We start from the raw sequence: 24,783 nt of genomic DNA on the forward strand, positions 1-24,783 counted from the left end.
CCTCCCTTTTATTTTAATTCTTTTATTTATGTTACGGCTTGGAGGTGTGGGTCATCCCCTAACTGCCACGAGGGATGAGATCCTTGGGCTAGGTTCGTTAATTAAAAAAAAGTCCCCATGGTAATTAATCATTATCCAAACAGAAATTTATGAAAACATAGTCATTACCATCATTAGGAAAGACAATAATAGATATTAATCCTCATCATAAGAAAATCATAAAATAGCTCATTAACATGATTGATTCATTACAATCCATGAGTTGGTGAGAACTACTTTATCATCACGTTAACATGATTTTACGATAATTTGCCTTATCGCAATATAACTTCTTGCTTAAAGAATCATTGAAACATCGTTCATAATCTTTCATAAGTCATTCATAAACCTTGGTAATCATTCATAAAACTTCCATTGAAATCTCTTAAAATTCATGATCATGATTCATTAAAAACATACTTGAAACCAGCATATAGCATGAGTCATTGAAATTCATCTTGAAATTATGCAATGTAATATGAATTATGCATAATGTAATCAATAATAATAAGATATCATGAGTAAGAAGACTCAAAGTAAAATCATGAAATTAGGGCTTTTAAAAGAAGAATTCATACGAGATTTTGAGAGGAAAACTTGAGATTCCATGAGTGAAAGGGACCATGGATGAATGCCCACATACCTTTGATATTAAGAGCCCTAATTTGCAATGAATTGAAGCTCTGACCTTGAAGAAATCCCTTGAGTTTCTTGAGAAAGAAGAAGACTCTTGAGAGAATACTTTAGAGAGAGGATTTTGTGTTTGGGGTGTTGGGATGAGAATAAGAGGGTTAGGAGGGCTTAGGATACAACCAAAAACCTTCCACATTCATTAATGAAAATATAGGGAAAGACAAAAATACCCCTGAACTTTAATTGAAACTGCACTTGGACGGAGGACCCACCACGGTCTGTGAAGCTCACCACGACTCGTGATGGTAGTTGTGGAGAGAGGCTTAAACAAATTGCGAGTTGGGTTAGCTTGGGGTCCATCCACGAAAACCACCATGGTCTGTGGGGGTCTATAGATCGTTGACTTCACCCGCGGTATGGACTTTCCAGGAACCCTGGAGGGGGTCTTACCACGGGAAACCACCACAGCTCGTGCTGAACCCTGTGGCTCATGTACCCTCTCATGGTCCTCACCTCTTGATCTATATTGCACCAGACTGGACCATGGTAGTTGACCACGGTCCATGGTCCTCTTCACGGCCCGTGGTCCTCTTCACGGCCCGTGGAGGGCTCTAGGAAGGTCATCTGGTGCCCAAACAGCTGCACTTTTATGAGAAACTTCTTTTGATCATCATTTTTATCACGACCCAATTTCGTATGTCATGATGGCACATACCATATCCCACTAGTAGGTAAGCTTAACATATATCCCAGAGCCAAACACAATGGGCTACCACACAGAAGTAAAGAATGCAAAAGATTACAATAATAATAACAAATATGAGAAAGAGATAGAAACAAATCAATACCGAAATAAAACCCCCAGACCTGGTATCAGTCGATAGTCGAGTTTCTAGTCAAAATAAGAGTAAAAGCCTTTACATAGCATGGTATAAGTGCAAACTATCTTTGAAAACAAAGTAAAGACTAGTCCTATCTAATATAGAGGAAGATAGGCAACGTCGAAAGCTAAGAGCTCACCCAGTCTCCAAATCCAAAAAGCAGCTCCGTATAATATCCAAATCAGTAACAATAACCCATACTTTTATCTTCAGGGTGTAGAAATGTAGTATGAGTACCAACAAGTGGCACTCAGTAGACATAGGCCGACTGATCTCTAAAGATAAAATAAGCATAATAGGCATGTTAGGCAGGGGCATATACCACAAGTAATGAAGAAACCACAGGAAGGACCCACTCAGACTGCTCATCGCGATTGCGATATATAAGGAGAATACACTTCAGAATCGTGGTAGTGACCTCGCAATCTTGAAGGACTGACAGGAAGAAAGTCATGATTGCGGTGAGGTGGCATCGCAATTTCAAAGGCCAAGGGCGGCCTGCACCATCAAGGTGCTGCAACACAGATTTGGCAAAGTCCAAAATCTCTGGCTGAGCGCTCAAAATTTGCTCAGAATCCCATGTGCACAAATGGACTATGATACCCTACCAAAATCAATGTTTCAGACTCCATGGCAGAATTGAAATTTCTATCTGGGGTTGTCTCGATAAAACGTGTGTCCACACCCAACCGCCATTTTTGCTAATTTTACAAAAAAGATTGAAATGAGACTGGAAGCCTCGAGAACCTCACAAAAAGTCATTCTAGACTAAACTCGACATTTTGAAGAAAACCGCACAGATGGAATTTCAATCCGAGCATGTTTTCGAAGAATGTTGACCAAAGTCAAAATTAAGCTAAAACTTAAAGGCTAAAATGCCAAATGACTAAAACTCACACCGAAAGGCTTGGGACTCAAGCTGAACATGCTACTATCTTAATTTGTCCATTTCGGAGCTGGTGGAATTGTCAAAATTCCATTTTGAGGTAATTTTGATGGAGTTTTGTTAGAAGTCAACCGTTCAAACTCAAAGAGCTCCAAAATAGGGAAATGGACATAAAACCCAAATAAATGACCAGGCGACTAAACTGTTAGTCCCAGCAAATCATAAATGAGTTGGGGTCACTATAGAAAAGTTCTAAACGCTGAAAAGATCGAAAAAGACAAAAATGACCTAGAGGATCATTAGAACATCCACTACTAATAGGAATTTCATCCTTGAAAGTCAAAGGATAAAAAAGTACCCAAGGGCACAAAAATATGAGGAAAATAGGTCAACACACTCCATCAAACCTACAGGTACCCTCTCGGGTCGGATAACGCCAATCCGAACTCAAACTAAGGGGAAACTCTTGAATTCCCTTCTCTGGTCCATAACTCAAACTGACTTCCCATTTATTCCTTTTGATACTGACTTCCATCTAATAAGAACAACTTCAACTGATGCAACAGACTAAACCAAGAGGAACCAAAACCACATAGGTACCAAAATCTAGGCTTCGGCACAATGGAGCGCTTCTGAACTGCTGAGTGGGACTCCTACACTGGCGGATCCCTAAAGTGTGTATCTGCACCTGCGGGCATGAAATGCAACCCCTCCAAGAAAAGGGGGTCAGTGCGACATTGTACTGAGTATGTAAAGCATAACTGGAAGCATATCTGAAATAGAGAGAGTCAAGGGGATAAATATGTTACTTAGGAAAACATTATGCCTATACCGTGTGGATCATGAAAACATGCATGCTCATATTATACAATATAGCCAGCCCTTTCAAGGACTCGGTGAATCATAACAGTAGGGCCATCATAGGGCCCAGTGCCATCACCACCTTATCACATCATTATCATCATATATATATATATATACATATGTACCCGAACCTCTAGTGAGGGACTCGGTGAGTTGTTCATGTCATTGCATTATCATATCCTCGTATAGCATACCCGGCCCTTTAGTGAGGGACTCGATGGATAATGCAGTGAACTGTGCATGATTACGTACTCGGACCAAGACTCAATGAAAGAAGGGTTACAGTATATACGAGTAGAGTAGTGAGTAACCATAAGTAATTTAAAATGTTGTCAAAGACTTAATGAAGTAATAAAGACGAATTGTCATTTGAAAATCAGGACGATAGTCATATCAATCATCCCTTAAATATCACTATTGATCATATCAAAAAGGCCTTAGAAATCATAGGCATGAATCAAGATGATACAAAATAACTCATAAAAGTCAAGGACATTAACTATCGAGCATCTTTAAGAATAGAAATCATGAATCACCCTCGAGACTTATGAATAGAATTACCCCTAAAGCTCATATTAATCCTTACTTAATTCTAAGACATGCCAAAAGAAAGAAGGAACGGCTTTACATACTCTCTACTTTCTCTCATGTAGTCATCATATACATATGTGCTGAGGAACATATGGCCCGATCCTTAGATAGTAACATATGTCGAGGAACGTTCGGCCTAATCCTTATATAGTAACCTATGCCGAGAAATGTTCGGCCCGATCCTTATATAGTAACATATACCAAGGAACGCTCGGCCCGATCCTTATATAGTAACATGTGCTGAGGAACGTTCGGTCCGATCCTTATATACATATATTATACCTGGACTATCAAGGGATTCGGTGCCATAAACATCTCATCATAACATCATATTTATGTCAAGGACATATCAAGAGAAAAGAGGGGTAGCCTCACATACTTATACCAAAAACATGCCAAGAGAAAGAAGGTAGCTTTACATAACTCTTATGGATTACCCTTAACCACGTTCTCCTCGTCGTCTTTTGAACCTATTTGACATGAAAGCAATACTAAGGTTAATACCCTTTCACTTTCCAATTTCCAACTCTACAACCAAGTATCCATAGGAATCATTTCCCTATCCATTTCCCTCGACTAGTTCATTACTAGTTTCAAAGTTATCGGAAATCGGGCAGCATCTCCCCTGTAACTTGCCCTATCCAAACTTCCAATTACATCCTTAATTACTAGAGACAACCAAAAACAACAACCAGAAGTATATATATAAGTAAATCACTTCAACATTACATACTATAAACTCCAACCCACTCACTCAAAACTACGATACCAAAATAGAGTTTTTAATCTTCGTTTTGTAAAATCTTTAACCATACGAAATGAAGGGTCGTGTGGATGCAACCAGATGCACCCACACCCTTTTTCGAAAACTTTCCAGCCCTGCAACACACAACCAACCCAGTTGCAACTGCAGCACCACAATCACAACACACTACTCGACTTTCATTTAACTCTAACGTCTTCAATTTAGTTTGTTTCTAACGTCAAGCATCCTTATACAATTTTTCCACTTCCAGCCTCATTTAAGACATGTATTATACTTCATAACAACTTCATAAACTCATATTTGAAAGGAAAATCCTTACCTTGCCCGAAACTCACCAAGACTCGCCTCGTAAGCTCTTTTATCGCGACAGAAACTTCGTGGCTATTTGTTATCCTCTTGGTCTGCTCCAAACCGTAAATTTACATTACTAACACCTTCATACCCTCGTGGTATATCCTAGATAATTAATTCACGAAATGGAATCGGAGAACTTACCTTTTATTTTCTCCCAAATTTGTGGCTCTCTCTCTCTAGCTCAAGGTTTCTCTTCTCGTTTGTTTCTAGAATTTTCTTGATAAGGATGACTTGTTTGGATAAAGATTACCATAAAACATATATATATATAGTCTACCTTAGGGGGTGACACGTGTTAGCCCCTAGGTGGTGACACATGTCAAGCCCTTATTGGGCCAACGCACCCCTCCTCCAACCATGGACTGCCACGTGGCAGGTAGGGTCCACCCCTCTTACTTCAGCTCTGCCATATGGCACTTCCAACTGCTGCCACATGGCACTCTCTCTTTCTGCCACGTATCACTTTTTTTTCTTCTCGTGGGTTCATAATCTCGTCTTACTTTACGAACCTATGTAATCCTTGCTATGTAAGCTTGATATGAACTCAAGTAGCTTGAGTATGTAGGATTTTCAAGTTGGTAACTTATGTAAGTAAGTCGAGTCCTATGACTCATTACTTGGCCTCCAACTTCTTCCGAATTCTTATAACCCTATTTCACATCTTCTCTATTATAGGGCATCACATTCTCCTTTCCTTAGAGTTACTTGATAGCGTTATAGATTATCCGTCTCACATGGTGCCTTCTAAGAAGCCTAAGAACCTTTCAAGAAACTTAAAAAGCTTAAGAAGCTTAAGAAACTTAAGAAGTTTAAGAACACGTTCCAAGGTATAAAAGTATGGGGTATAACATAACCCATAGCCCATAGCCAAAGACAACGGACTATCATAAGGAAGCGAAGAATGTGGAAGATAACAATAATAATAAAAAATACGAGAAACAGAGAGAATCAAATCAATATCGAAATAAACCCCCAACACCTGGTATCAGTCAGTAGTCAAGCAACGGGGCAACTCTAAATGCCAGGAGCTCACCTTAGCAGCTCTGCACGAGATCCAAATCAGCAATGAGAACCATTATGATCTACAGGGTGTAGAAGTGTAGTATGAGTACCAACAAGTAGAACTCAGTAGGCATAGGCCGACTGAGCTCCAAAGATAAAATAAGCATAATAGGCATGTAAGACAGGAGCATATATCACAAGTAACAAAGAAACCATAGGAAACTCATAATAAGAAACAAGCTGGAAGAACTGAAAGAGAGTAAAGGAAACATGTAAAAGAAGTAAAGGACGAACCTTGATGTGCTAGCCCATCAGCCTATACACAACAAATCTCTACTAAGGGAGACATACCAATAGAAACAACAAAAAATATCACATAGAAGCTAAAAAGGATATTCTAGAACAATCCTGCATAAAAGAGTCAGATATGAGCGAACAAGGGCAGTACCTACCTTCAAACAAAAGAACCACCTTTTGTACTGCAACAAGTATGAAATAGCCAACCAATCCTTACCGATCCCCATATGTCCGGCGGGTACATAATTACAAACTAAAATATGTACGACCTCCATAAGACCAACAAGTCCACATCCAATTATACTAGTGATAGGCAATGCATATGGATGAGAGAAATGCAATAAAATCAGTAGTGTCATAGTACCAAGATATGTATACCTAAACCTCAATCTCGGCCAGTAAGGTAGGACCCATGTTGCACCTCCCTCTTCCTATTCAGTGGGTCACATGGATAAAGGAATCCATGAGGGACTCAAAAGTGTCCATATATACCTATCTGGTCCCGATCCAGGACTTTCTGCTCCATCAGTGTGACTAAAGATCATCAATATGAACCATCATCAATATAAACCAATAGCATGGAAAAGGTCGTCTTTCTCCTCGACTAGCCGAGTAAAAAGGAGAGTACATCCTAGATGCCTTTAATAGTGTCAAGTAGAAAAGAAGCACATCCTCGACACCTCGTAAATATCCATAAACAATTTATCAAAAAGATCCAGGTGGTACCACTCCCATTGAAAGATAAGTTTAGTAGTATAAAGGGCAACAACCTTGTTTTCTTGAAAAATGATGGTAAAACCAATGCATGCCCGAGATTGTACCACAAAACACGTGTAAATGAGCAACCAATACAATGCATGTCATCACCAACATCCAAAAACCTATAGCAAATAGTAAAATCCTATACAACAAGTATCTCACTCCCAAAGTACAGAAACTAACCTGGAATCCAGCAAATCCTCGATCAAGGCCTCGGGCCCAAAATATTCCAACCCTCTCACAACAATAGCATAAAAAGACACATCTCTACTCAAGCAATGGAAGGAATTTTAAAGAGACAATAGACGAACGAGTAACTTAAGAACATCAGCATCTACCAAAAGATAACATTCAAGGGACCAAACTACTACTAACTCCATCCCATGACAATAATATGAATAGAAGGATCCAAGATCTAATCATAAGATAAGGATCTCATCACAATCATAGGCCAAAGCAGGGCCGAACCTCACAAGTCCCAACACAACCTCATGGTCCCCGTACTAGCTAAGGGCACTAAATCAAATAAATACTCACTGGAGGCAACTATACTAGCAAAAATCACCAAAACTATCCCTATTTCTTAAATTCTGTTTGAGCTTTGGGTTGGTTAGTATTCGGAAATCCTTAGTTTCAATTTGTAATCCCTTTCTTATGCGTTAGTCTAGTGTTGTTATCTTATGAAGCACAATCTAAAAGTAGATCATAGCCTACCTCGAAGTCAAGCACACGTGCTCCAAAGTCCACAAATCCAAAGTTTTTCTTCTTGAACCACCTCTAATTTACTTCCACACTATCAAAATATCTATCATCTCATCAATACAAAAGTTTTGACACCAAAATTGCATTTTTCAAAGACGGACTCAAAATTTGGTCTAAAACTAAATTGTGGAACCTGTGATGGGAATCCCAAAATCAACTCCGTGAAAAGGTTTATTTTACATCTCCGAACTTGTTTCACAATTCGGGGCTTAGAATAGGCCGGATTAGAACATGCAAGAATTATGCAATTAAAACCCCACTAAAGACTAGGACACCTGGTATTTTATGAAATTTACCTCAAACAGAGAGTGCCCAGCAATCCCCCAAGCACTCCAATATGTAGCCACGAACTTCCCAAACATGTTGGGATTTGAATCACCCAAAATAGACTCTAGAACTCAAATTATGGAGGTTTGAAGTTGGATAAGAAGAACAAAAATGAGTTGGTCTTATTTAAAGACCCACCAAGATTGCTTATCACGATCGCGAGCCATAGGGAGAATACACTCCGCGATCGCGGCAGTGACCTCGCGATCGGGAAGGACTGACAAGAAGAGGGTTATAATCGCAGTGAGGAGGCATCACAATCGTGAAGGCCAAGGGTGGCTTGCACTAGCAAGGTGCTACAACAGAAATTTGGCAAAATCCAAAATCTCTGACGGGGTGCCCAAAATTCTTTCGAAATTCCATGCGCACAAACGGATTATGCTACCCCATCAAATCTGATGTTTTGGACTCAATGGTGCAGTCAAAATTCCCATCTGAGGTCTTCTCGACAAAAAGTGGGTCCCACACCCAAGCGTTGTTTTTGCCAATTCTACAAAGAGGCTTAGATTGATCAAAGTCAATCTTAGAAGCTAACTGCACTAATAAAATTACAATCCGAGCATATTTTCCAAGAATGTTGATCAAAGTCAATCTTAGGCAAAAGCTTAAAAGCTAAACGCCAAATGGCTCTAACTCACACCGAAAGGCTCGGGACTCAAGACGAACATGCTACTATCCTAATTTGGCCATTCCGAAGTTGATGGAACCGTTAGCATTTCATTTTGAGGTTGTTTTGACAGAGTTTTGACTGAATTCAACCGCTCAAACTCCAAGAGAATTCTCTCTTTGCCTCAATCTTTTTAGATCTTCTTTTATTTGTCTTACTTCTCTATGTAATTTTGGCATCTTGCTCGTTAGAATATTTTCAAAAACCATTCAACCACCCTCTCTATTTTGTTTTTCTCATCTCTCCACCTTACTCTTTATTATGTTTGCCCACTCTTCATTGACCCTAGAGGAGTTTCCTGTCGTACACAACAATTCTAAGGGACATAATGACTCTATCGGAGGCTTCTATCTAAAAAGTTTATGTCAATGAGCAATGGACACTAAAAAGGAAGAAATCCAAGAAAGGTGAACCTAGTGAGCCACCACATGGTCGATCATGCCAAGTAAATGGTCATTCAATAAATATTATCAATTTGCCACTCTAGGGCCTAGACCAAAATATGTAATGACCTCCAGTGTCATTTTTGTACTTTTATGTATTTTTACTATTTTACCCCTTCCTGTAACTTCTTTATAGCTCTTATGTGATTTTGGGATGGGTGGCATACTCCCCAAGGTGTTTGGTTGAGTTTTGAGGTGGTTTGGCCACTTTTGATGCTTAAGGCTGGAAGGAGTTGAGTTTAGTCAACATCCAGAGATTCGGGTATCGTATGAGAATTCCAACAATTCCATCAGCTCTGGAAAGTTTATTTTGATGTAGAAGGAAGGTTGGTTTGGGTTTTGGAGCCTTCGTTTTGAGTTTGTGCAATTTGTCATTTTAACTTTAATGTTTTGGCCAAGTTTGACTTTGGTCAACATTTTGAATAAATATGCTTGGATGAAAATTTTCTCGGTATGGTTAGCTCTGAAACGCCGAGTTTGATCTAAAACGACTTTTGGTTTGGTTCCCAAGTGATCTGAATGAGCTTTAGGCCGTTTGTGCGTTTTGAATGCTTTATTTGGAAAGTATTGAGTTTGGTCAACCTTTCAACGAAACAACCTCCGTTGGAAAATCCGTTAATTCTATTTGTGTTAGCGGAGTTCCAAATGAATTCCAGACCCCTATTAGAGAAAATCTCATTTCTCCAAAGTTCAGCACCAGCTGAACTGCTGGTGCAGGAACTTTTGTTCATCGCGTTCTCGACCCAGGGGTCTGCAATCGCGAAGTCCTGAGAACCCTAGATATCGTGATCGCGTGATTGACAATCGCAATCGAGATAGATTAACTGCATTACACCTTGCGATCGCAAAAATTTCACTAGCTTCAGTGAAATTTAATGCCCGTTTCTAACACCTAAGTCCAATTTTAAAACTTGACAAATTTTTGATTTTGAAAGCTTTTCTTGGTCTTTTTCGATGATGTTTCGGTGAGTTGTGAATTCTTGAGGGGATGTTCCGAGACCCTTTTCCGTCTTAAAAACCTTGTAAGTTTTGCTTAAATTCATTGTTTCCTTGCATTTATGACTATTCTAGGGCTTGAAATTGGTAGGGTTGTTTTGAGCTCTTTCGATGCTCGGACTGTGCCCATTTTTGGAGCACAAGTTCCTTGAGCTATTTGGGACCTTGTGACGGAGTTTTTTTTCAATTTTGTGTGCGGATCCCAATGTCAAATTTTGACCCAATTTTGGTTCTATTTTTAATTATAGTAATATGGGTATCATTGGCTTTATTTTGATGTGTTCTTCGATAATTTGATAGAGTGGAATCATTCGGAGGTGGGACGGAAGGTAAAGGCTCGGGTTTAGCAGTTCATGTGTTGTTTCGTCCTTGTGGTAGGTTATGGTTTCCTCTTGTTAGACTTTTTCTTGGTTGGAATTGATATATTTTGGGTAGTAACGAGTGATTAGGTTGGTGATTTAGGCGTGGATATCCTATTTAGCATTTTGGAGTCGATGATCATCATTATTAGCTAGATTGGGATGTTAGCCGTTGAAGCCTTAGTCTAGGTGTTAGCTTAGCTTGTTTACATTGCTTCGAATACTGAGAACTTGCTCCTAGGTGATTTGAACTTAGGATACCGCATGTTTGATTTGTTTGATTTCAATTGGCCACTCGTTGTGATTTTTGGCTTATGCTTAGTTTGCTTATGATATGGAAATGTTGAGCCCAAGGCCGTGCTTTCGATATACCAGAGTCTCAGGTGAGTGATATATGATTTTTGACATGCTGCTTGTCTTATTTACCTCGCTAGTGTTAAAAAACTTTTTTAAAAACAAAGAATAAGAGATGAGAATAGGACTTTTGATTGATGAATAAATATGAGGGATTTAAGGAAATACGGTGATATCTTATTTATGAAAATTTAGGGTTGATGAGTTCAATGTATGATTTCGGACGACCCAATAGACTTGGGGCTACACTTTATTTTATTTGATAAGCTCGAGGTGTGAATTTTGAGCGACCCGTTGATACATATTTTGAGTTATTATTTTGATGTTGATGAGTTCGAGGTATGATTCCAGGCAACCCTTTTATTGATGAGATCAAGGGTTATTTCGGGCGCTTCACGATACTTTTGGAGGATGTTGAGCCATAACTATGAGTTTACATTGTGCTTTCTTCCAGTATGTTACGAGTTGAGATTATTGATGTGATTACATGACTGGGTAAAGCCATAAGCATTGAGCTTACGCGGACCACCTATATCCTTAGTGTGGGGGCGGGGCAGGGGGTTCCTCTGCCATTACTTGGATTTACTTGATTATTGGATGATCTTCCCTTACCCCTTTTCCTGAGATCGTAGTTTTATGCTTCTCCCCTGTTATTATTAGTATCATTGTGCTGCTTATTATATATTTATTCTTTCTTAGCTCGGTCGGCCTATATTGCCTACTGAGTACCTCCTGTTTGGGTACTCATACTGCACTTTTACATCTTTTTGATCCAGCTCCCAGTTCGAACAACCCTTAGCGCGTGCCTGATCATTCTTAGCTGTGCCAAATTTGGATTGTGGTGAGCTCCAGTGTTCAGAGACTTGTTACGTTCCCTCTTTTGCTCTGACTTGTATTTTGTATTTTGGACAGTCAGTTCTGTGTTGTATATTCATATATTGTCAGCTTTTGTACTTAATAGCTCTTGTATATGTGACATCAGGTCCGGGGTTTGGTCTAGTGTTAGTCCATCATTTTTGGTCACTTTAGGGCCTATTTGTATATTTTGTGTAGTATTTACATATCTATACCTAGGCCTGATATCTTTTGTTATATTTGTCTTACTTATGCATTCTTATGTTATTAATTATTTATTTAAATTGAGGTTTGACTTTCGCATTAGTTGGGCTTGGCTTGCCTACTCGGGGGTTACTGTAGGCGCCATCATGGCCCGAATTTGGGTCGTGACAAAAAAAAGGAAAACTACATGAATTGGACCTATTAGTAAAACTATTTACCCAAATTGAACTCAACCCAAACTATTTACCCTTAATGGACCCATGACCCAAACTATTTACGCGCCTAGCACACCTTCTCTTTTTATATTTGGTGCATGACGTCAGAATCACAACTATGAATTAATCCTCTATGATACTCCATAGGCATATTGATACCATATCAGTATTATATAGGATTGAGCTTAATCCTCTGTGATACCCGTTGGTATATTGATATTCTATCGGTATCATATATGATTGAGCTCTTTTTTAAATAAATAAATAAGAAATAATTAAGAGAAAATTATGAAAAGCACAATCTTATTTATTAAACGCTAAATTAGTAGAAATTATATTTTTATATTTGCAAATTTAAAAAAAAATGTATCTAAATTATGACTTTTTTTAACTACTTTTAATTTAAAATATTGAAGAATTGAAACATACATCAATGATACCATGACAGTATGTAGATATAACATAATAGTTTCATGGATGATTCAGTAATCTCATCGAAGGACTGAAGCAAACTTCAATGGAAATATTGTTTAGTTACTCTTAAATACCACCACAGTATATTATACTTTGATAGTATCAAGGAAGAAGAAGTAGTCCTTCAATGAAGACACTTCTCAATTACTCTGATACCATCAGAGTATGTTCATATATTATAATATATTGTGATTGTATCATAGAGAAACAAAAGTGTGGGTGCTGACGTTAGCAAATTTAAAATAAAAAGGAGATATGAAAGCAATGGGACATTTAAGGGTAAATATTTTATTTTTGGGGGGCATAAATGTTCTTTTCCCAAAAAAAAAAAGTCAACAACCTAGTCATTCAATAAAATATATTTTTCTTTTACCATATATTTAAGACTCCTTAATTTTTAAAATATATTTTTCTTTTACCATATATTTTAGAATTTCTTAATTTTAACTTGTGAAGATAATTAAATAATAATTTGATGAAAATAGTATATGACAATTTATCTATTAGAAAGTATTTTAATAAAGGGAAAAAAGTTCAATCAATAATTCTAACTTTGAAGGACCTTCATGCTTTTAAAGTTACTAGTTTAGTGTGCGTGCTTTGCACGTGTAGCTTAGCGATTATTATTAAATTTATATTTAAAATAATAATATTTTTATATAATGCATAGTTTTAATTTTTTTATATATATATAACTTATGATTACGTAAGCAGACCTTATTTGTAGGGTGAACATGTATGTATTTATATATAACTAATTTTATATGCACCTTATAAACATGATAAAACACCATCACACTAATAATTAAGGAGCAAGATTAAATATAATAAACAAAAGTATTTCATTAATATCAGAAGTCAAACTTATGTTGGTATTGATACACGAAAACACACTTTAAATAATAAGGTAAAGAAAAAATAAACTACAACTATTTGCAACAAATCAACAATAACATAAAAAATTATGGTAAACGATGGAAGAAAATGAAAGTCATCTACGAAAAGGTTAACAACACGATAATTTTTCTAGTAAATCAGTATCACAATATCAATATTTATTTTATAATCTAAAAATAACATAGTGTGACTTTACAAGTGAAGCTTATGGAGGGAAGTACGTAAGCAGACCTTACCCCTACATAAAAAGAAGTTAAATACATACATGTTCGCCCTAAAAAATATTTTTTTATTCTCAATTTTTTCAAGTTAATATTCTCAAACCATGAAGTGATAAAATAAAGCTATCAAAAACAATAAGCAAGTTTTTCTTTAACCGAATAACAAAACTAATTCTCCCAAAATCAAATCTGAAAATTGCAAACAAAGCAAAAAAAATTCAAAACAGATACCAAATCAAACTTTACTATCAGGAAAATATAGACGTCTTCATCATTCAAGTTTGCCTAATATTTAAGGGTAATTTATTTATAAATTTTATTTCCATTTTAACATTAAAAAGGAACTTTTAAATTTTTGAATGATACTCCAAATTATCCGTTACCAAGATTGTAATTTAAGATCTATGACAAAAGAGTGAAAATGCACTATGAAAAAAGACAAGAAGATGATAATATTAGCAAGAACACATGTATCAAAAGCATATCTAGACGGAAGTCCTCCAAAATAAACCTCAAATCTATACATACAAATATAAAAGGATGATTTGTTATTCATGATCAATAAAATCAACATAATAGAAAAGAAAATTTGAAACCTGGAAATCACAAAGTCACGTTGGAGACTCAATAAAGAAAGCTACCTACAAATATATAAAAAAATGTTATTCACAATCAATAAAACAAACATAATAAAAGAGAATCTAATACGTGAAAAAATCACAAAATTACCGTGGAGACTCGATAACAAAGCTAGGCTCACAAAATTCTATAACCAGTAAAAATTATATGTAAACCTAAAAAAAGGACTCATAAAACTGGAAGAAGAAAGAAAGATAAAAGGACTCCTACACCAATTTTTATAACAAAAGAAATAATAGTGCTAACCTTAAATTATTCATAAAACTATGAACGGATAGTTAAGGACTCCTAGAATTGGAAGAAATCCAAAGAACACGTATTAAATAATAAGACTTTCAAGATAAAAGTCAAACTTTTATTGAATTCTATAATAAAATATATTAGGAGTTTTTACATTTTACAAATCTATTCTAAATATAGTCTCCTTATATAAATTCAAGAGTATATTAGGAGTTCTTACCTATTACAAATAAGTAAAACTTTAATAGTTATAATTATAATTAATTTTAAAATCTTAAATATTAAAATAATAATTAAATAACTATTTTGAGAAAAATGGTGAAAAGACAATTTTGTCTAAAGCAAAACCTTTTAACGTGTGTATATATATGTATATAATTTTAGTTGGGAAAGAATTCTTCGTGCAGGAATTTAATTATGATAAGAAAGTCATCTTTATTTTTAAAAAAATTATATTTATTATAGTCTATATTTAATATAATTAAAAAATTAGTGAAAAGACGATTTTATCTAAAACGGAGGCTTTTAACGAAGGGCAAAAAACTCAATCAATATTTTAAGGGTCATGCTTTTAATATTATACAGATATATAAACAGTTGGTTTGGTTCAATCAATATTTTCTAATGGGGTCCGGGCAGGGCTAAGAGATATAGAAGAATCGTTTTAACAGTATTAAGTGATAGACCTCTCATGTATAAATGGAATGAATCCTCAGACTCAAACAACCTGCACTAGGCTGACCACTGTACTGTACATACCAGATACAATGTGATTACTAACAACAGACCTCAATTTGCATTTACAAGTCCAACCTTTTGAATATCGTTTTATATTAATTGTAATGACACAGTTCAAGCCTTAGCTTTAGAGGGAGTTGCTATCAAATGATGTAAAGTTGACGCCTGGATAACAGTGCTAGGACTAGTATCTCTACTCCGTGTAGGCACAGATTGCCTAAGACCTATGTTTTTGTCAACCCCACTTCTTAGAACACGTAGCCAAGACCGTGGAAGGCTCCGCACCAGCCGTGTTGAAGCTACCAGCAGAATCACACCAAGAATGATGCACATCCTGTACAGAAAGAGCTCAACATGAACAGTATTTCTTTTGTATAAGGAAATGAAATTCCATTTATGAACAACAAAAGATCTCCAATTCCCTTATAAATGTAGGAATCCAGGAAGACGACCAAGGCATTTAAATCAGAGACATATAAACCACGAATACAAAAGCCGTAAACTCTATATTTGACATGGTGAACTGTTGTGCACTTGTTTTTAAAGAACAAAAAAAAAAAGAATCACCTGTGTACTTGTGTTCAACACATCTTTGAACGGCTAATAATCTGATTGTACTTATGGACATTCTGAACAATAGAACAATATCCAGTTTCTAAAGAAACAACTCACACACTAACTTTCTGAGATTAAAAGTTACAGATGACCCGCATTTATTCTTTCAAATGCAAACATTTTTCCCATTAAAATTTTAAAAGATTTAAAGGTAATATTAGGTTTACATGTCCCACCAGGACACTAAAAGATACATGTTTTCAACATTTCTCTTTAACTATCTTCTTAATAAACGTGTAAGGTGAAAACATGTCATTCCACTTTTATTTTTTGATAACAGTGGTGTTGGACTTGGGGCCAACTTGTGAGCACTCCAAATAATTCCACAAAGTACCTACTGACTCTCATTGACATAGGCAGTGGTGTAGCCAGAAATTTCATCAAGGACATTCAAACTTTTGAAGATGTCAAATAAAAATTTTGACACGGGTGCACCAAAAGTTTTAAATCAAACAGTACAATATTTAACTAAACCATGATAAGACTTGTAACAGAAACACAATTTTATAAAATCAAGACTAACATAAAGAAGTCAACAAAAGAATTCCTACTAGTAAAAGTATATTTGTTTCGCTCGACGAAGTCTCATCTCTTGAAATATTTTCATAATATACTCACTAGAAATAACACGAAATAATTTTCTTTTTACACAAGACACTGCCCCATCTTAAACTCCATCATCCATTTGATTTCGCTGGTTTACTATTTAATTTTCTTTTGTAGAGTTTAGACTTTTATTTTAAGAATTGTTTAATAAACAATTTTCAATTAAAAATTACTTTTAAGATTCGTTGTTTACTTTCTACACAACTTTTTAGAGGTAATTATTCAGAATTATTAAAATATGTAGTTAGTATAGATTTAAAAACTTTATATTTTGTATGGTAAAACTTAAATTTTATGAAGTAATAGTTATTACTACTAGTTATTAGTGCATCAGAAGTAATAATCTTGTGAATTCATTGACTGTTATAGTTGATTGATTAATTAGAACTGATTTTTTTGAAGTATTTTGCATGAGATAATGAGAAGAAAAAGTTAGATGATAATAACTATCAGTTTGGACAAAAATCTTTAAAATGATATGTAAATTGGAAAAGAATTTGCACAGTTATTTTCAACATGGTCTTTATTTAATTAATTTGTATTGATTAGATTAAAAATAAAAGAAGGGATCTATAATGTACAGTGAAAAATTATCACCCATCGGAAGATTGAATTTTCCGGCAATTGTAACTTTTATGTTAGTAAACTGAAAATTTTGTGATTTTGCTATTTGAAAACAGATTTATGTGATTTGGTGAAAAGAAACTCATACTCATAAAAACATTTATGAAATTTACCCTTTACAAAACATCCATTAAAATAACTTTTCATTCATTCCCCCAGCACAGTACACTAAGTACCATTAAACAAACTTCCAAGCATTAAATGGGGAAGATAAATACATGCATGAATATAAGAAGAATGGGGAGGGAAAAACAAAAATTCAAGACAAAAAAATAATCTAAAAAACCACCATGGTTGGAGTCTACAATAATTTCTCCACTGCGTATTTGCGTTTGAAAAATAAATTAGCGCTTATATTATATATACATTATCCCTTCATGCAGAATTTTGCAGATAGAAGGCAAAACAGTGGAAGTAGACATGAGAAGGGTTGGTGGGTAAAGGGTAATAGAAGTGGGACCGATGCACTACATTTTTTAAAAAGAAACGTCTCCCTCACATGCCAAGTCATACGTATGCCCCACACACCATAAAAATTTTCACGTCTATGTGTTATGTCGAGAGTGTTCAAAATGTAATACCCCTACCGTTTCAATTTGTTTGTCTTAATTTGACTCGAAACGGAATTTAAGAAAATAAAGAAAACTTTGAATTATGTGATCTTATATTAAAGATTATGTAATGTACCAAAATATCTTTGAATCTTGTGGTCTTAAATATGTCATGTAAGATGTTGGGTGTAAAGAGTTGCTAAATATAGAAACTAACATTCTTTTTTAAATAGACTAATGAAATCTATGACAAACAAATTGAAACGAAGAAGTACTAGATACTTGCATAGGTGATATTTGACCTATATATTTGCATAAGGTGACATTTGACCTATATATACACGGTATAATTTTCCAAGTAAGGCTGTTCGCTTTTATCCACCCTTGGGACAATGTACCTATGCCACTAGGCACATCCAACAAGGCTTTGAACAAATGGGGAAAAAATTACCTTGTGTTTTTGCTTGCACTCAAATTTGAACCCGAGACCTCATGATTCTCAACCTACTTTATTAACCTCTAGGGCACATCCTTTAAGTGCAACAAGACATTCACTTGGACTAACTAATATGTGTCATCATAAAGATAACATCAGAAAAGTTCTGAAACCCAACTGTCATCCAAGTAGAGAGGGAATAAAAGGCTCTCATAAAGATGCAGACGCAAGTTCAGCAAGAACCAATGAATCTTCCTATTTATCCCGATTAAGTAATTCAGTTTTAAAAAACCATGTTTTATAGGATCAGGAGACAAAAGACATAGAGGGCCTAGCCTCTATTGTAACAAAGAAGCTTGACGAGCAAAATAGATGGTTATAAGTCCAAGGTAAATGATAAAAAGGCAAAGAAAAGGAACATGTCATGCATACCATCCAAGCAAGAGCCAGAGACGAGATGTTGGTGCTGAAGGCAACCGCTCACCCAAAGCAAACATACCAGCAAAGACACCAGTTACAATAGATGCAACAGCCGCACATGTGGACACTACGATTGCCCTTCCATGCTTCAAGCCACGTGTCTGTTTGGAAGAATAGAAGTACTTAGTGTAAACTGTTCATAAGACAGGCAGGATAATAGTTCTCTCTTGAAGGGAAAAAGAAAATAAGTTAGATTATAGTGGTTTCATGGCCTCATCTATCTTTGCTAGTTAACATGCTATCGACCAAAAATCTGATAAGGGAAGAAAATATTTGATCATGATTATGCTATGTTTGGAGTCGCGATATCAGTATTACTGGTAAGTGGTAATAGCAGATGCAAATAATGTTGATCACAAGGAGTACCTGACATACAAAACCAGAAGCACTACAACAAATGCTTATTGAAATACAAACGGGCAACAACAACTTGGAAAATCCCTGCTCCAAGAATAAAAATCCCATCTTTGATATCACGGATGAAATCCTGTAATAACCATATTATAGAGTCGTTATCTGTAATAAGACGGAAGGGGCATCCACATCTGAATAAGCCATCAACACTTTGAGAATGAAAATAAACAACCAACACTTGAAATAGGAAAAAGATGACCTTGGCAAGCATAACTCTATCAAGACTAAATGAAATTCGCTCAATGCAATCACACATACAAGTTCATTAATATGATTGCACTAACTGTTAACACCAACCCAGCTAAAAAATACACTAATCAAGAAACAAAAAGAACTGTTGACAGTTGTGAATTCTGCCTTATGGGATTTTAAATAATAAATAATATCTAGGCTCGTCGTTTCAAGAGAATGTAAAGAATAGAATGATAGATGGAGATGGTATTCATAGGATTAAAAATGACCACATTGCCAGAAAGTATAAGCAGCACACACTGAGGATAAGATGTGTGAAGGTCGCTTGAGATAGTTTGGATATGTCCTGCGTCGACATACAGATGACCGATGCATACGTGTGAAACTATTGTAAGTGAAGGTGTTAAAAAGGGATGGAGTAGACCTAAAATAACATGGAACGAAGTTGTCTTGAAGGACCTATAAATCCTTGGTATCAATGCAGACTTAGCTAAACATACAACTCAATAGAAGAAAAAAATCCATCTAGGCAATATCTACTAGTTGAGGATTGGTTTTAGACTTATTAGGAAACTTCTAACATAAATATTATTATATTTTTTAACTTATCTTTTTTACTTTTATTTTATTTACTATGATGATAATATGAAATGAGCTTAAATGAAGAAGTGGGGAATCGTATAGCCAACCCCAACTTATTTGGGATTGAGGCGTGGTTGTTGTAAATATTATATTATCTAATACAAGTCTACTTGTTCTGATTTATGGACTTTACAGTGATAAAAGGGTCTGGTACTATTCCACTCTCGTTTAGCATGCATCAATACAAAATTCCATCTATAGATGTGACTGTCGTTAGAGAGAAATCCAGTATCTGAGGTTTCTGCATTTTAGGTCAATGTACAAGAAATAAGCTGCTCCTATGATCAAGAGGAGCGAACAAATGATAAGAGAAGAAGTAGTACCCAAACAAAATTCCAGATTCCAGTCCATAAATAATTTCCTCAATAACTTCATATTGCATCTGCATTGGGGGGGAATTTGTATATGGCATCAGGCATGTTCAAGAGCATCATATGTAAGAGCTTAGTGGAAAACTCATACCAGCTCTTGTTCTCTTCGCTGGCGTCTATAAATGCGAAGCCATCCATTAAGGAGTACCTATATCCATTGAAGAGTATTAGAACTTGGAATTCAAAAAGTACAAAAGCATTCAAATACTCCTTCAGTCCTAATGGCTCAAAACTACATACAACAACAACAACCCAGTGAAATCCCACAACATGGGGTCTGGGGAGGGTAGAATGTACGCAGACCTTACTCCTACCAAGGTAGGACGGCTGTTTCCTGGAGACCCTCGGCTCAGTAAAAGCATAAATGCATAAAAAATGTTAGATAAGAATAAGAAATTAAAAGCTTTATGAGAAAAACAACAAACAAATAACGAATAGATAACAAATAAATACAAATAAATAAATACAAATAACAAATAACGATTAAATAAATAATAATAGCGTCACAGGTAAAATAGAGTAATCAAAGCATAAAAAGTAATAAATAATAACAGAAATAACAGAAATCAGAAGTCACAGCGCAAGAGATCGTAATGCACTACTACGCCTATGAATAGAGAAGAATAACGAGACTATGAACTAGCATTCTACCCTAATGTGGGTCCTCCACACCCTCCTATCTAAGGTCATGTCCTCCGTAAGCTGTAACTGCGCCATGTCCTGTCTAATCACCTCTCCCCAATACTTCTTCGGCCTACCCCTACCTCTTCTTTAACCATCCATGGCCAGCCTCTCACACCTCCGCACTGGGGCATCTATGTCTCTCCTCTTCACATGTCCATACCATCTCAGTCGCATTTCCCGCATCTTGTCTTCCACCGAGGCCACTCCTACCTTGTCCCGAATAGCCTCATTTCTAATCTTGTCGCTCCTGGTGTGCCCACACATCCATCTCAGCATTCTCATCTCAGCAACTTTCATCTTTTGAATGTGAGAAGTCTTAACTGGCCAACACTCCGCCCCATACAGCATAGCCGGTCTAACCACCACTTTGTAGAACTTGCCCTTAAGTTTTTGTGGCACATTCTTGTCACATAGCACTCTGGAAGCGAGCCTCCATTTCATCCACCCTACCCCAATACGATGTGTGACATCATCGTCAATCTCCCCGCTGCCTTGCATGATAGACCCAAGATACTTGCAACTACTTCTCTTTTGGATGGCCTGAGCACCAAGCCTAACTTCAACGCCAACCTCCTAAGGTGTCTCACTGAACTTGCACTCTAAGTACTCTGTCTTTGTCCTACTCAACTTAAACCCTTTAGACTCCAAGGTATGTCTCCAATCCTCTAGCCTAGCGTTAACTCCGCGGCGAGTCTCATCGATCAGGACTATGTCATCCGCGAAAAGCATACACCATGGCACCGCATCTTGAATTTGTCGCGTCAATCCATCTATCACTAAGGCAAATAAAAAAGGACTAAGAGCTGATCCTTGATGCAACCCCATCACCACTGGAAAGTGCTCTGAGTCCCCTCCTACTGTCCTTACCCTGGTTTTGGCTCCCTCGTACATGTCCTTGATCACCCTAATGTATGCCACAGGTACACCTTTAGCCTCCAAACATGTCCATAGTATTTCTCTTGGGACTTTATCATAAGCCTTTTCTAGGTCGATGAATACCATATGCAAGTCCATCTTCCTCTCCCTATGCTACTCCACCAGTCTCCTCATAAGATGGATGGCTTCTGTAGTTGAGCGTCCCGGCATAAATCCAAACTGGTTCTCTGAAATAGACACGTCTCTCCTCACCCTCATCTCTACCACTCCTTCCCACAGTTTCATAGTATGGCTTAGTAGCTTAATACCTCTATAGTTGTTGCAACTCTGGATATCCCCTTTGTTTTTGTAAAGAGGGATCATTATGCTCGACCTCCATTCTTCGGGCATCGTTGCCGTTTTAAAGATGACATTAAATAACCTAGTCAACCACTCCAAACCTACCGAGCTCGTGCTCTTCCAAAATTCCCCAGGAATCTCGTCAGGTCCGGTTGCTCTTCCCCAGCGCATCCTACGAATGGATATTATATAAAAAGAACAGTACAAGTACAAATCAATCAAAAAGTGTTGTACACAATCCAAGAAGTAAGAATCTTGCAGTACAATCAATATTTACTTAAATGAAGAAAGTTCTTATGCAGTGCAGTGGCCAGTGGGCATGGCGTATCTAGTTAAATGTTCTCTTCTAAAGGTATTAGAACAACGAGCCTGTAACAGTTGGTCAGCAACAGTGGTCCCCGAAAAGAGCATTAACAGACAGCGAGCGCCAAGCCTTCTCCTTGACTAAATTTAAATAGATAATATCTCCTCTCTTCGTCAAATACATTCTCACGTAGGACGAGTTATCAAGGAAACTGACATCTAAATATATTTTGTATTGCATACACATGTTGGTAACCTGTGTCCCTAAAATAGGCACATGCTGTTAAAAACTATCAGAATGTTTGAGAGGACATGACTGGTCCTAAATTTATATGACCATTTATATCAGTCGTCTAGAGAGCATGACTTCTTGGATCAACTGTACCAACATCTAGGACGTTTGTAAAGAAAAAGGACCATTACTAAACTTTCCAATTTATATGTATCATCACATAACCTCAATCTTCTGCTGCTCTCTCTCTCTCGCTCTCTCTCCGACCAGCCCCCTCAACACTCTCTCTTCCATCCTCTTTCTCTCTCCTAGGGCTACAGGAGCAGACGAAGACACTAGTTTTGTGAAACGCAATTCTTGCGGGTATCAGCGACAATTTTGCAGCAGTTTAGAACTCTGTCCAGGTGATATCTTCCATTTTTGCCTCTGTTTCTATTTCTTTTGGTGTTTATCCCTGTGTCTGTGATTCTTGCTCCTCCTTGTTCAATTTCATTCATTTGTTTCCTATTTTCGTATTTAATTCTTGTATTCTATTTTCTAATGCATTGTTGAAATTCTGCCTTGTATTTCTACTACATTATTGAAATTCTGCCTTCTGTTTTCTATTTCTTGAAAGTCTGCCTTTACTGAAATTCTTAGAATTCTGTTTTTCTAAAAAAAAAAAAAAAAAAAAAAAAATATGCCTTCTATTACACTGTTTTCTATTGCTATTATCTGAGTGTCTATTTACTTCATTTACTGTTTATTTCTGCCGCTGTTTATGATTTCTGGCTCGAAATCTGCCCTCTCTGTTTGCTATTTCTCTGGTGGCTGCTCCTTGTAATTTCAGTTTTAGTATTGATTCTTGCTTATTTTAGTGTACACCCTTAATTAATTGTGTATACCTCCGGTTTGTAGAATTGTTAATTGGTCCTAGACTTTCCGCTTGATTCAGTAGTTTTAGTAGATTCCTGTTGCGTTTACTTCTTCTCTAGTTTAAATCTCCCTAGTGGCTTTGGGGAATGATGGTGGACTAGGTTCATGTCTTCAATTGTGGCCAGGGGCGAGGGGAAGTAGTGGTAAGTAGGTTACAGGATCTCCTAAGCTGAAAGTAGGGCGTGGAAACATAGGGTTGTTGACAGGGAAGCCCATAGAGCTAGTGAAGATTCTCAAGCAAGGCAGAGGATGTGGACGAGTTTAAGTTGTGGTACTCAGGAGGCTCGAGGGATAGAAATGGAATAGGTATTTTAGCAAACAGGGACCTTAGGGAGCGGGTAGTGGAGACTAGGAGAATTAATGACAGGATGATGACAATTAAGCTAGTCGTTGGCTGGCTTAATTTGAACGTTATTAGTGCTTATGCGCCCCATGTGGGCCTGGACGAGGAGGTCAAGAAGCTCTTTTGGAAGGATTTGGACGAGGTAGTTAGAGGTATATTGAACACCAAGAAGATTTTCATTGGTGGAGATTTTAATGGCCATATAGGGGAAACTTCTAGTGACTTTGATGATATTCATGGAGGCTTAGGTTTGGGGGAGAGGAATGGAGGTGGAGCTCCGCTTCTGGATTTTGCTAAAGCTTTTGAGTTGGTAATTGCTAACTCGTGCTTTCGGAAGAGGGATAACCAATTGGTTACCTTTCGTAGCACGATAGCTAAGATTCACATAGATTACTTACTCCTTAGGAATGTGATCGAGACCTTTGTAAGGATTGCAAGATTATTCCAAGTGAGGATCTTACTACCCAATACTAGTTTTTGGTGATGGACTTGAAGATTAAGAGGGATCGGAGGAAGAAGACCTTATATGACCGACCAAGGATTAAATGGGGTGGCTTGACCCCTACCCTTTTTGGGGAGATGGGGAAGAAGTTGATTGGTATAGGGGCCAGGAGTAATAGCAGGGATGTGACAACATGTCGGATAAGACAGCTAGTTGCATTAGGGAAGCAGCTATAGAGGTGCTAGGGGTGTCAAG

The 24,783-nt window shown here is 36.9% G+C and overlaps 1 protein-coding gene across 2 annotated transcripts in view; it reads right to left on the reverse strand.

Annotated features, from left to right (window-relative positions):
• Positions 1-15,421: 15,421 nt before the first annotated feature.
• LOC129899206 (probable magnesium transporter NIPA9) overlaps positions 15,422-24,783 on the reverse strand; it is a 28,361-nt gene continuing 18,999 nt past the window's right edge. The window contains exons 5-9 of one of the 2 annotated variants that reach the window (XM_055974075.1): positions 20,486-20,542; positions 20,347-20,405; positions 19,142-19,262; positions 18,728-18,876; positions 15,422-15,797 (exon numbers count right to left, since the gene is read on the reverse strand). In XM_055974075.1, coding sequence (XP_055830050.1) covers positions 15,578-15,797; positions 18,728-18,876; positions 19,142-19,262; positions 20,347-20,405; positions 20,486-20,542 — 606 coding nt within the window. In that variant the 3' untranslated portion in view covers positions 15,422-15,577. The remainder of the gene's footprint in view (positions 15,798-18,727; positions 18,877-19,141; positions 19,263-20,346; positions 20,406-20,485; positions 20,543-24,783) is intronic. The other variant, XM_055974076.1, reaches the window with a different exon arrangement.

This window comes from Solanum dulcamara, chromosome 8 (genome assembly GCF_947179165.1).
Source record: "Solanum dulcamara chromosome 8, daSolDulc1.2, whole genome shotgun sequence".
NCBI lineage: Eukaryota > Viridiplantae > Streptophyta > Magnoliopsida > Solanales > Solanaceae > Solanum > Solanum dulcamara.